The sequence below is a fragment of the Hemiscyllium ocellatum genome, chromosome 33 (assembly GCF_020745735.1).
Source record: "Hemiscyllium ocellatum isolate sHemOce1 chromosome 33, sHemOce1.pat.X.cur, whole genome shotgun sequence".
Classification (NCBI taxonomy): Eukaryota; Metazoa; Chordata; class Chondrichthyes; order Orectolobiformes; family Hemiscylliidae; genus Hemiscyllium; species Hemiscyllium ocellatum.
In genome coordinates this window covers 1,489,523-1,503,347 of record NC_083433.1, presented here as the reverse complement: position 1 = coordinate 1,503,347, position 13,825 = coordinate 1,489,523, and the positions used below count along the sequence as shown (strand labels likewise).

Genomic DNA, 13,825 nt, shown 5'->3' with positions numbered 1-13,825 from the left:
TCCTCAAACAGCATTGCTGCTCAACTTTCCTCATCCATTCCAGCTAGCTCTGCCCTCATTCCCATGTAATTACCTCATTTAAGTTTAACACTGTCATTTCTGACTCCAGTTTCTCACTCTCAAACTCAATGCTAAATTCTACCATGTTATGGTCACTTTTTTTTAGGGATCACTTATCACACATAAATTACGTATCATTAGACCCAAAAGGTCTGATCCCTGGTTGAATCTACAACAAAGAGTACGGTGGCTCAGTGGTTAGCACTGCAGCCTCAGTGTCAGGGACACGGGTTTGACTCCAGCCTTGGGCAACTGTGTGTGGAGTTTGCACATTTGTCTAGTGTCTGCCTGAGTTTCCTCCGGTTGTTTTGGTTTCCTCCCACAATCCAAAGATGTGCAGGTTAGGTGAATTGGCCGTAGTGTTAGGTGCATTAGTCAGAGGGAAATGAGTCTGGGTGGGTTACTCACTGGAGGGTCGGTGTGGACTTGTTGAGCCAAATGGTCTGTTTCCACACTGTACGGATTCCAATCTTTAGGGTGGCATTGTGGCTCAGTGGTTAGCTCTGCTGCCTCACAGCGTCAGGAACTTGGGTTGGATTCCCACCTCAGGCAACTGTCTTTATGGGGTCTACATATTCTCCCTGTGTCTGCAAGGGTTTCCTCTGGCTGCGCCAGTTTCCTCCCACAATCTAACAATGTGCAGGTCAGGTGAATTGGCCATGCTAAATTGCCTGTAGTGTTAGGTGCATTAGTCACGGGAAAGATAGGGTAGAGGAGTGGGTCTGGGTGGGTTACTCTTCGGAGGGTCGGTGTGGACTTTTGGACCGAAGGGCCTATTTCCATATTGTAGGGAATCTAATCTAATATTATTCTGGGAAATTGTCCCAAATACACTCTATGAATTCTTCCCTGTGGCATCTCTACCAATGTGACTTTCCTTCTTCACCTTGTTATTTCTTATCTCCACCAATACTGATTCTGCATCTTAAATTCCAAGATCATTTCTTGTTATCATACTTGTTCCATCCAATACTAAACTAGCCCAACACCCTTTCCTTCCAGTCAATCCTTCCAAAACATCACACAACTATAAATATTTAGTTTAGAGTTTAGAGCTCCTTATAACCAAGTTTCTACAGTTGCTGAATGATCATACTTATTAACATGTTTTGTGCTATTAATTCATTTATTTTATTCCGAATACTGTACTGCATGCATTTAATTAACGAGTCATTCATTTCCCTTTTTACCATTTTCTCTCTTTTGACCCCATTTTTCTGTTTTTGTACATTCTGTCCTCTTTGGGTAAAAAAAACTGCTTATTTATATTCTATTCAGAAAGCTATTGATTCTATATGTTTTTCTTAAAAGACACAGCTGAGATATACCCTGCCAACATACAAGAATTTATGTACATGCATCCCCAAGTCTGTGTTCCTGCTCCCCTTTAAATTGCACACTCAAATTATATTCCTTTCCTCATTCTTCCTACCAAGATAAATCACTTCACACTTCTCTGCGCTCAACTTCACCCACCACATGGCTCCCCATTTCACCAGTCTCTACCTTCCCAAAGTCTCCTGGTTCACTTCACAAATATAGTCTAAGTGGAATGCTTCGAAATGATGCCCCATACTCAAAAATATTTTTAAAATGCCATTAACAGATAAAGCATCTCAAACTCAGTAACTTCAGGACTGAATCTCCATTGGATTTTGGAACTCCTCGATTCAGTAAATAGCAAACAAACAAAACCAAATGATATGAATGCTAATGGCTATGTTTCTGCTAGTATTAATTCAATTTTCAAACATTGGATTTATTAACTCTTCCATTTTCAAACATTGGATTTATTAACTCTTCCATTTTTTTTACAATGTCTCTACATGAGTACAATTTGCTTACAATTAGTAAAGATCAAACTGAAATATTAAAAATGAAAACCATTTGAACAGGACTATTTAATAATGCTATGTGATCTGACTGACTTGGAATAGGTGGCAACTTCACGAAATTTGAAGGTGTTAAGCCAAGCCTGTAGACTTCCATTTGGATGGCCTTAGTAGCTATAAAGCTCAAAGCTGTCGCAAAAATAGACATATGCCTTGATCCTAATTTCAATACACAGGTAAGTAGTCTAGCTAACCAGATTCCAAAGTCTTCCTGAGCGAGTTTAACATTCTTAGTCACATCAGTGACTTCATTGAAATCCTAATCATTGTCAACAATCTCAACCAGATCTGGTAAAACAATCAGTTGTCTTCACTCATAAGGTAAGGGAGGCAGAGTTGCAGGCTCAGCTGGATTTAAAATATTGCTAGGGAGTGAAGGGCCGGGGATTTGGGGGGGGACACAGCTTCATTGCTGCAAGGAAAATAAAAATCAGAAGTTCAATTCAATAAACAGGGGACACATTGAAGAGAACAACTCCTTTAGAATATACACTAAAGTGTAGCTTTCTCGTCAATGCAGATAAATATTCACCACACTGACACAGCAGCACGCCCTCTCCACCCCAAACACACACACAATAAGTAACTTCCTTCACTCATTCAAAATTTTCACAGGGCCAGTTCAGAAAGAATGAGGTTTGCAATCACAGCTGGTTTTCAAATCACTGGATTTGAGGTAGTGTACTTGTACAAATAAAAAGTGATCCCAACATTAACTCTGGACATACTTTGTTGCACTCTGGAAGGTAACTGTTTAACAGCATAAATTCTGTGGCTGAATATCCTGCATTTGGGGGGATATCACAAGCATCAGCACACCCAATGTGACACGGGTTAGTCTTTTCCTGGGAGAACCACTTTCACAAACATGGTCTCTCCCCTCACCCTGTCTTTCACTCCTTTGTCAATTTTATATCCACGCAGCCCCTGCCTGTTTAATTCTATGAGTTTCAATATTGTTAACACATTATGCGGCACTTTGCTATTACATGACATTCTTGCATAAACTTTGCTTAAAAAAATCTACAGGAAGCTTCAGGTATTATGGGCAACTGGCCTGCACAACCTTCAGCTTCTTTAAGGATTTTTTTTTCTTAAATTAGCCAGGTTTTCTGTTTACAATCACAACCCGTAACCCTTACTAATAGAATCACAGAATCCGTACAGAATAGAAGTAGGCCACTCAGCCCACTGAGGCCACACTGACCCTCCCAGACCCACCCCCTTATCCTATCCTGGTAACCCTGCATTTCTCATAGCTAATTCACCTAGCATGCACACCCCTGGACTATGGGAGGAAACCAGAGCACTTGGAAGGAATTCCATGCAGACATGGTGAGAATGTGCAGAGTCAGCCCCACGCAGTCAGCCACCTGACTTTAAAAGTCCTTTAAGACGTCTTTAAAGTCCACCCCTTATAGCGGCTTTAATCATTTCACTTAATGTCTCTTTTACAGCTTGGCATCACACTTTGCCTTATAATACTCCTTTTAACAAACTACACAGACCAGAGATTTGAAGTTAAATCATCTGGTCTCTGTAGATTGGCAGTTGGGCATAAAATTCAATTACCAGTACTAATCATTATCCAGTGAGAACCCTGGAAAGCGTGCAGCTGAGAACACAGAGCTACCATGGCTGTTGCACTCAGGCTAGCAAGAGTTAATTTGATGTAAAGTAAATTTTGGGAGATGTTCTTTGCAAGGGGTGAGGATGAAAACCATGACAATGTTCAAACGTATTGAATCTACAATGGAAGAGTCAAGAATACTGGAGGGATGTGCTACACTGACTGGAAAGTGGTCCTTTCTTTGGCTTTACTTATAAAGTATATGTTAAATAATCTTAAAGCTTATTAACTGAGTCATATTCTTCCTTCCAACATGTTATCATTAATGATTTGATTATTAAATTCACATCCAAATATTCAGGCACGTAATTAACAATGCAGTGGTCGTATCACTATCACTGGACTGAAAAACCCACGCTCCAGTCCTACCTGCGCTGGAGGTGTGTAACCACATCTCTGAACAGGCTGATTAGAAAAATAGGTTAAATGAAAAAAAACAATGCGGTTTTGCAAGTCCAGTGCCACCTTCACCGCTGCCCTTGTTCTCCCGAAGGCTATTGTGTTTCCAACTTACCTTATTGAATTCTAGTGAAAATCCAATTTGCTGTGGGCAGATAGTGTTTTTGTTAAATGATCTCAACAATGTTATTTTAAGACCCAGTTGAGGGTAATCTGGCCACAGGAAATAAGTTGTTGATGGTCTATGTAAGAGATATCTAACCCCCACTCTTCCACAAAGTTCTTGAAAATACAATAAAGTATTATTTGGTGGCAGTAATGAAAACTTTGGGTAGTTCCAGGATTAGTATTTGAGTGGTCATGAAGCCAGCATGCTATTTACATAATTTTATACAGCCTCAGCTAACAGGCACGTAGTCTGTTACAAGGAAAGGTTAACTGTCTTGCTCAGAAAACCAAAACTGAAGCAACAGTAATTATTTCCCGTGATTTTATTATAGAAACCTGCTCAGTAACTTGGCAGTTTCCCCATTTGCTATGGGGATGTCTGCCTTTTAATGTACCTCATAAATTGGCTGAGATTTGCATCACAACACTCCCTGGTTTAATCCACTCAAGATCATAGTAGATAAAGCTTGTTTCATGGCTGCTTATCGAGTTTAGAATGGACAAAGCTGCTTTAGCTGGGATTGTGCAAATCAGATCAGTAACCAGCTTTCCGACATTATGTAACTACTTCCTGACATACGTGCCTTTGCTTCACCATAAATCTTGAATCTGTAATTGTACTTTTTCAGTATTTGGAATACTAACATATTACAATTTAATATATGCCACATGGCACATATATCAGCTGAACTCCAGTGCTGTTGTTCACAAAGACTAGTGTCTGAAGTGCAATTGTGGTAGTTTGTGCACACTCATTCAGAGTTCTAAGGGCTTCCGACATGTTGATTGAGGAGTGGTGAGTATTAGAGGGAGTGAACGCCCTTAATTCAACAGAAGATATAAATAAATATGCCACTTGTCGTACTGGTTACAGCACCATAGCCTAGAATTTACAATAGCCCAGTGACAATAAAAATATAACTCCTCAAAATATAGTGTCAAGTGCTCAGAGTGCTTCAACATACATCTTTTCACGAGTGCTTGCCAGCTGCCTCTGGTATACAATGAACAAGGTAATGTAACATTTTAGTTTCCATTACACAGTCTCACAACATGGAAACAGAGCTTTTGCTCCAACTAGATTATGCCAACCATGTTGCCTAACAACTTGGAAATTTCTTTATCCAGTTATCTGTTTAGTTGTCAAGTGATTTCTGACATGCTCATAAATAGGATAGAATTCAGTCATTTTACCTCCAGCTTCTCCCTTTCACTGCTACAACAATTTTAATTCCTCACTATGATGCAACCTGTCGTTTTAATTTGCAGATATATGGTGCTTACTGGAGATTAGAATCGTCAAGTGGTTTATTTAATTGAAAATTTTCCTTGAACATGTGTACCAATAATTTACTTAAGATTACGTAATATCAAAAATACTTTCTAGCTATCTGCTGCCAAGTGAAAATTATGGAACCAACAGCCTTAGGATTTCAGTCAGTTGTGTCTTCAGCCATCAACCTTCTAAACTCTGGAATTCCATCCCAAAACTTCCCACCTCACCCTTTCTTTAAAAGGCAACTATTTTAATGCAGATTATGGCAGCCCTCTTAATACTTCCTTTGACTTAGTGACAATGTTTGTCTGATTACATTTCTGAGAATATTTTTGTACATTAAAAGGTACCTTATAAATGCAAGCTGTTGTTGTACATAAGCCTATCTTTACAACTTGGTCTGCCTGGAGTATTTTGAACTGGATTGAAGCACTTGTGGTTAGGCACGGTTTAAAGTGATAAGCTAAGAACTTTCTTCAAGAAGGTACAGGAAGGATGTTTTTGATGACTGGGTCACAGAGTAAGGATAATGGATAGCCATGATCATATCAATTGGCACAGCAGGCTTGAAAGGCCTAGTGGCCTACTCCTACTCCTATATCCTGTTTCTATTAAATGCCCTTGTTGACACTGTCAGTTTGATTTGGATAGAGACAGAGACATAAAGCATGGAAACAGCCTCTTCAGCCCAACGTGTCCTTGCGGACCAGGTTTCCTAAACTGAACTAGTCCTATTTGCCTGTATTTGGCCCATATCCCCCAAATATACTTGTCCAAATGCCTTTTAAATGTTGTAATTATATTCACTTCTATCACTTCCTTTGCAGGTCATTTCATTTACGCACCACTGTGTCGAAAAAGTTGCTCCTCAGAGCCATTTTAAAATCTCTTCCCTCTCATCTTAAACCTATGCACTCTAGTTTTTAACTCCCTAGTCTGGGGAGAAAAAATCTTGGCTATTCAGCTTTCTATGTCCTTGTGATTTTATAAGTCTCTATGAGGTCACTCACTCCTCAGCCTCCTACCCTTCAGGGGGAAAAAAAAGTCCCACCCTTTCCCAGTTTCTCCTTATAACTCAAACCTTGCAGTTTCAGGAACATCCTTGCAAATCTTTTTTGCAGCCTTAGCAGTATAACAACATCCTTCCTATAACAGGACATCCAGAATTTTACACAATACTGCAAGTGTGGTCTTACCAATGTCTTGTACAGCTGTAACATAATGTCACAACTCCAATACTAAATGATCTGATTGATGAAGGAAAGCATGCCAAACACCTTCTTCACCACCCTGTCTACCTGTGACACCACTTTCAAGGAACTATATATCTGCACCCCCAGGGCTGTGTCATAAAACTCCCCAGGGCCCTACCATTTACTGTGTAAGTTCTACCCGAGTTTGTCTTAAATAAGATGTTGCAATTTTTAAAATCTAAATTAAAATCCACCTGACATTCCTTGACTCACTGGCCCAATTGATCAAGATCCCAGTGCACTCTTAGGTAACTTTGTTCACTGTCCACTATAGTATTAATTTTGGTGTCATCTGTAAGCTCACTAACCATGCCTCCTATATTCTCATAGATGGTTGCACATTAAAGTCAGAGGGTCAACACAAACTTTTATTCCAGGAGTTATCACACCACCTATATTAACAGTGTAGAATAGAACAAATGGGAAGAGGAGTTAGCCATTCAGCCCCTCATGCCTGTTCCACCATTCAAGACAATCACTGTTAATTAGTTTATTTGCCTTGGTTCCCTCAATATCTTTACCGAATAAATATCAATCAACAGGGAGCCTGTATCAGATACGCTATAGTTTACTCACACATTAAACCAAGGCCGTATTTTGTTAAATCGATGGCTCGACATTGAAGAGCACATGGTCTTATAAGACCAAGAGGATTCCCCAAAACCTTAATAAATATTCTCCTCTCAACCAACCAATCTGATTCAAAAGAGGTTGATTGGCTATTTTCCTCTGATGTTTGAGGTCTTGCACACAAATATCTGTACATTAGCCACCACAAATAGAAGTGCACACTGTACCTAACATGCTTTACATTAGAGTTGACAAAAAGTGGAACTGGAAAGGCACAGCAGGCCAGGCAGCATCGGAGGAGCAGGAAAGTCAACTTTTCAGGTCAGGACGCTTCAGGATTTACATCAGATTCAGAAACTCAAGACAGGAACATATAAATTAAAGCCTTATCTTGCAGCTTACTATTAATATTTTTGCCATGTGCATTTTGTTAGGAGCTGTGTGTATATCATGCAATTTGTTTTAGTTTCTTTGTCAATTCTCATTATTCACTTACCTATTTGCACACTGCTATTACAATCGGCATGTATACCAATTCGCAACAATTGTATACAATTTAATTCACAATTTATAAGTATTGTACACCAAATACAATTCAAATTATTCATCTGTTCTAGTGAATACAAATTTTTCTTTCCATCTGAGGGAGACGGTCATAAAATACACTCAGCTATCTACACAGCTCGCGATTTGGAAGTCTTACACACGTAGTACAATTCTCTTCAACAACAACAGATCAAAAAATGTGCTCTTATTTTTAACCTCATTTCCTTTCATGGATGAAATGGAAGATGCTTTTAAAACAAGAGTTGACATTCCTCAGATCACTGCATGTAGCTCTTCACTCTCCTCACGTTGGTCAACCTGGTTGTTGGTTATTTGTTTATTGTTACCTCAGTTAAACTGCTAATTTATTTAAAGAAACCTAACAATCCTTAAAAGTATCTTTCAATAAGTCATTACAAAATAGTGAACACATCAAGAGCTTTTTGAAGTTTAAAACAAATGGTCAATGTTTGAAAGTCACACCAGAGTTTAGAATAACCTATTGAGATATTAAATAAAAAACCTGAGAGGATATGCCAGGGTGGCTGCTGAATGATGCTTTTCCTTATGAGAGCACTTATTAGTGGAGAACAATTTTCAAAAGGGACTCCCCGAATAGAAAGTGAATTATTTGTCCTCAGAGCATAGTAAACCTTTGGAACTCTGCCCCAGCGAGTCGTGGAAGCAGGGTCAATGAATACTCTGAAGGCAGAGTATTGATAGTCAGTGGTTATCGGGGGAGCTGAATGCTCTTGGCTGAATAAAGTGTCCATACTTTCAACATAGACAAAGAAATTGGGAGGAGGAGGAAAATGAAACCTGTTAACACTGCTCTGCCATTCAGTAAAAAATTTAAGTTGCCATAGTCTTCCTGGACTACAGAACTGCTCTTCTGTTATGGGAGATAATTGGTGATTAAACCTGAAGGTCACCACTCCTCAGTCAAGGGAAGAGATTGAGAATGAGGGTCCTTCATATTCACCTCAGGCAATTAGGAACGGAACACATCCTACTGGCATTAGTCTGCATTACAAGCCAACTGAGCTAACCAATCCCTTGTTCCAGCTTTTACTCATACCTATGATTTAACTCAATCTTCCAACATTAGCATTCATTTCAAGAGGGCTAGAATACAAAAGCAGAGCTGTATTACTGAGGGTGTATAAAACTCTGGTCAGTCCATATTTGGAATATTCAGAGCAATTCTGGGTCCCATTATCCAAGAAAGGATGGCATTGCGAGGGTACAGGGGAGGACTACAAGAATGGCTTCAGGCTGAAGATCTTATTAAATGAGGTGTGATTGAGGGCTTTGGGTCTGTTCTCAAAGTTTAGAAAGATGACAGGGGAATCTCATTCAAACTTACAGAACACAAAGAGGCCTAGATAGAATAGCTGTGGAGAAGATGTTTCTTCTAGCACCAGAAACTAGGACCCGAGCACATAGCCTCAGAGTGAAAGAACCATTCTTTAGAACCGGGCTGAGGAGGAATTTCTTCAGCCAGAGGATGGTTAATATGTGGAACTCATTGGCACAGAAGGCCATGGAAGCCAAGTCATTTAGTCTTTCTACACAGAGACAGATGGTCCCCTTACTAAGTGAGAACCTTAGGAGTACAGGGAGAAGGCAGGAGAATGGGGTTGAATCAAGTGCGGATCAGACTTGATTGAGACTAGGACCCGTGGACACAGCCTTAGAATTAGAGGGGGTCAATTCAGAACAGAAATGCGGAGACATTTCTTCAGCCAGAGAGTGGAGGGCCTGTGGAATTCATTGCCGCAGAGTGCAGTGGAGGCCGGGACGCTAAATGTCTTCAAGGCCAAGATTGATAGATTCTTTTGTCTCGAGGAATTAAGGGCTACGGGGAGAACGCTGGTAAGTGGAGTTGAAATGTCCATCAGCCATGATTGAATGGCGGAGTGGACTCGATGGGCCGAATGGCCTTACTTCCACTCCTATATCTTATGGTTTTATGGATATAATTACTTAATTCTGCTGCTATATCTTATGGCCTTATCGACTTCTTGAAAATGTTTTACGTTTTGGCCTTAATAGCTTTCTGCGGCAGAAATTTCACACTCGACACTCTCAGGGTGAAGAAATTTCTCCTCACTGGAGTCCTAATTGGTCTACCCAATATCCTTAAATACAATCACCAAAGAGTTTTGGATTCAGATTCAAACTGCTTCATTGCTAATTGAATTATGATTTAATTGGAATTGCTCAGTTAAACAAAAGATGATAATTTTCAATTTATATTACGGTATAGCGATAATTTGCAAATGTCTTTCTTGTCTTTTCTCCCCCCCCACCCCCCCATATTATCACTCACCTGCACCCTTCAATATTTACACTAATGTTTCCAATCTATGCTATCTTAAAATGACCTCTTATACCTCAGCCTCCATAAACTTAAGATCATCCAAACTCTGGTGCCTTTATCCTTAACGTGCTAAATCTAATTGATCCACCACCTTTGTGCTTATTGATTGGCTCCAAGGACATCGAAACCAAGTTTTCACCTCCTTCCACCAAGTAACTTCATCCATTACTCCAAAAACTTTTGTTCCAATAACTTTTCTTTTAAAAACATCCCAAACTATCTTAGGAAAACCATTGGTAAAAATTCCTGAAACCATGCAGACCATAAGGTCTAATATTCACTGCATACAAAAGTCATTCCCTCTCCACTCCTTCATGACAAGTTAGTGAATCATTCCAATATCTGAACCTTTGGTTGGGTTTCAATTTATACCTCATAAGTCTTGGCACCTTGGAAGTTTTCCACATTAAAAGTTCCTATATACTGTAAATGCAACTTGTTTTGTTAAATCCATTTTCACTAAACCTATGGGTTTGCAATAAAAAACCGTGAACTCCCTTGGATTTAATAAGCCAATGAGCAGAGTTTCAAATAACGGAGCCAAGATCTCCCTGAAATCTGAAGAAATGTCCTCTCCCTAGAATGGAGGTGTTATCTCAGTAAAACAGGACTATATTTATTCACATGCAGCATCACTTGGACCATTTTATTCAAATAACCTGCCTATTGAACAATACATTTTGAAATAGTAATAGCTAGTCTAACATAGTATTATAAGAAAATTGAACTCCTATAGGGGAGACTCTCCACAATATTTGAAATGGTCCCAGCTGAGTGAGATGGTGTGAGATGGGGGACGTGGGGGGGGTTGATGGGGGACGGGGGGGGGGGGGGGGGTTGAGGGGAGATGGGATGCAAGGGGGGAGAACGGGGGGGGATGTTGGAGGGGACTTGGGCATACTTGGGGTTCGTGGGGAGGGGGAGATGGAAGGATGTGGGGGAAGATGGGGAGATGCGAGGAGGAACAGGGGGTATGGGAGGGATTCGGAGGAGATATGGTGAGGGGGGATATGGGAACGGGGGGAATGAGAGGATGTGAGGGGGATGTTGGGGGAACAGGGATGTGGCGGGCAAGGGGGGAATGTGGAGGAGATGTTGGGGGAACTGGAGAATATGTGGGGGTAGATGGGGGCAATGTGGTGGGGAAGGGAAATTGAGGAGGAAACAGGGCGATGTGGGGGCGGGGGGAATGGGGTGACATGGGGCGTCGGTATCGTGGCCTGTCGGTGGGGTGTAGGGATTGCGTGTACGAGTGGGGAGGGGGAGGATTGGGGGTGTGGGAGACAAGCGGGGGGAATGGGAAACAAGACAGAGTGGGGAACGGGGGTGTGTGAGGGACGGGAGAACAGGGGTGCGTGCAGGGAATGGGGTGTGCGTGGGACAAGGCAGAATGGGGACAGGGGGTTGTGGGGTACGGGGAGGGGGGGTTGTGGGGTACGGGGGGTGGGGGGGTTGTGGGGTACGGGGGGGGGGGTTGTGGGGGACGGGGAGGGGTGTGGGAGACACGGGGGTGGGGGAAACGGGGGTGTGTGGGGGGGGAACGGGGGAAAGGGGGGAACGGGGGATGGGGTGAACAGGGGTGGGGGGAACGGGGGTGTGTGTGGGGGGAACGGGGGAAAGGGGGGTGAACGGGGGTGGGGGAAACGGGGGGGTGGGGGAAACGGGGGGGGGGGAAACGGGGGGTGGGGGAAACGGGGGGGGGTGGGGGAAACGGGGGGGGGTGGGGGAAACGGGGGGGGGTGGGGGAAACGGGGGGGTGGGGGGGGGGGAAACGGGGGGGTGGGGGAAACGGGGGGAACGGGCGGGTGTGGGGGGTGGGGGGAAACGGGGGGGTGGGGGGGGACGGAGGGGTGTGGAGGGAGTTTGGGGACGAGGGTGTGGGGGAGATGGAGGGATGGGGGGAACAGGGGTGTGGGGGGGGGAACAGGGGTGTGTGGGGGGGGCAGGGGGTGATGTGGGGTGGGAGGGGTGTGGGAGGGGTGTGGGTGGGGTGGGAGGGGTGTGGGTGGGGTGTGGGGAGTGTGGGGTGGAACAGGGGGTGGGGGGGGACGGGCGGGTGGTGAGGGAATGGGGGGTGTGGGGGTGGAATGGGGGTTTGTGTGGGGGGGACGGGGTGATGTGGAGGGGAGTGAGTATTTGGGGGGGTGGGAGGGGTGTCTGAGTTATGTGCCCCCCCCCGGGTCCTTACCTGAGCCGCGGCCTCGCTGCTCATCCCGTTCTCCCCCGGGTTCAGGTTCGGTTCCAGCCGCTGCCTCTTGGCCTCAGCCGCCGCCGGGTCTCCGGACTCGTCCCGCTTCAGCCCCCGGAGCATCCGCTCGGCGCCGGGGCCGGGTCCGGGAGCGGGTCCTGGACCGAAGCCGCTGGTAGCCCCCGCCTCCGCCGCCATGGTGCGGTCCGGGTGAGGGGGAGCAGAGCGCGGGCAGGGAGCGGGCGGGGAGGCAGGGAGCTCGGAGCCAGGGGAACCGTCTACTCCGAGTCCGGGACACAGGCGGCTCCGGCTCCGAGACCGTGCCCGAGGCCCGCGCTCAGGCTCTCCGCCGCCGCCGCCGCCAAACCCGGGGAAAGGCTTTGCACCGGGAGCGGAAAACAATCTTTAAAAAAAAAACACCCGGATCGGCCGCGCGCGACACACACACTCTCCCCGTCCACGTCCACGTCCCCGCGCGCCCCACTCCGGCACACGCGGGAGCGCGCTCGGGAATGTTCGGGAAAGATCGGAATCAGGCGGGAAGTGCGCGGCCGCTCGGCCCCAAAACCCCGCTCCAGCCCAGCCCAGCCCCGCGGGGCCCCCCACAGGCCGGAACCGGGGGGAGGGGTCTTCACCCTGGGGTCAGGGAGCTTCACCCTTGGGTCAAGGGGCTTCATTCCAGGGTCAGGGGGCTTCACCCTAGGGTCAAGGGGCTTCATTCCAGGGTCAAGGGGCTTCATTCCAGGGTCAGGGGGCTTCACCCTAGGGTCAAGGGGCTTCAGTCCAGGGTCAGGGAGCTTCACCCTGGGGTCAGGGGGCTTCACCCTAGGGTCAAGGGGCTTCATTCCAGGGTCAGGGAGCTTCACCCTGGGGTCAGGGGGCTTCACCCCAGGGTCAAGGGGCTTCATTCCAGGGTCAGGGAGCTTCACCCTTGGGTCAAGGGGCTTCATTCCAGGGTCAGGGAGCTTCACCCTGGGGTCAGGGGGCTTCACCCTAGGGTCAAGGGGCTTCATTCCAGGGTCAGGGAGCTTCACCTTGGGGTCAAGGGGCTTCATTCCAGGGTCAGGGAGCTTCACCCTGGGGTCAGGGGGCTTCACCCTAGGGTCAAGGGGCTTCATTCCAGGGTCAGGGGGCTTCATTCCAGGTCAGGGAGCTTCACCCTAGGGTCAGGGAGCTTCACTCCAGGGTCAGGGAGCTTCACTCCGGGGTCAGGGAGCTTCACTCCGGGGTCAGGGAGCTTCACTCCGGGGTCAGGGGGCTTCATTCCAGGGTCAGGGAGCTTCACTCCAGGGTCAGGGAGCTTCACTCCAGGGTCAGGGAGCTTCACTCCAGGGTCAGGGAGCTTCATTCCAGGGTCAGGGAGCTTCACCCTGGGGTCAAGCGGTTTTACGCTGGGGTCAATCACCTTGGGGTCTGGGGGCTTCATCCTGGGGTCAAGAGGCTTTACTCCAGGGTCAGGG

The 13,825-nt window shown here is 45.4% G+C and overlaps 1 protein-coding gene across 5 annotated transcripts in view; it reads right to left on the bottom strand.

Moving 5' to 3' along the window:
- The window catches only part of LOC132831360 (RNA binding protein fox-1 homolog 2-like), a 335,115-nt gene extending 322,247 nt beyond the window's left edge, over positions 1-12,868 (bottom strand). For 2 of the 5 annotated variants that reach the window (XM_060849452.1, XM_060849456.1), the window contains exon 1: positions 12,366-12,866. In XM_060849452.1, coding sequence (XP_060705435.1) covers positions 12,366-12,563 — 198 coding nt within the window. In that variant the 5' untranslated portion in view covers positions 12,564-12,866. Of the gene's footprint in view, positions 1-12,365 lie in introns of all 5 variants that reach the window. The other 3 variants (XM_060849453.1, XM_060849455.1, XM_060849458.1) reach the window with 2 other exon arrangements.
- Positions 12,869-13,825: the final 957 nt, after the last annotated feature.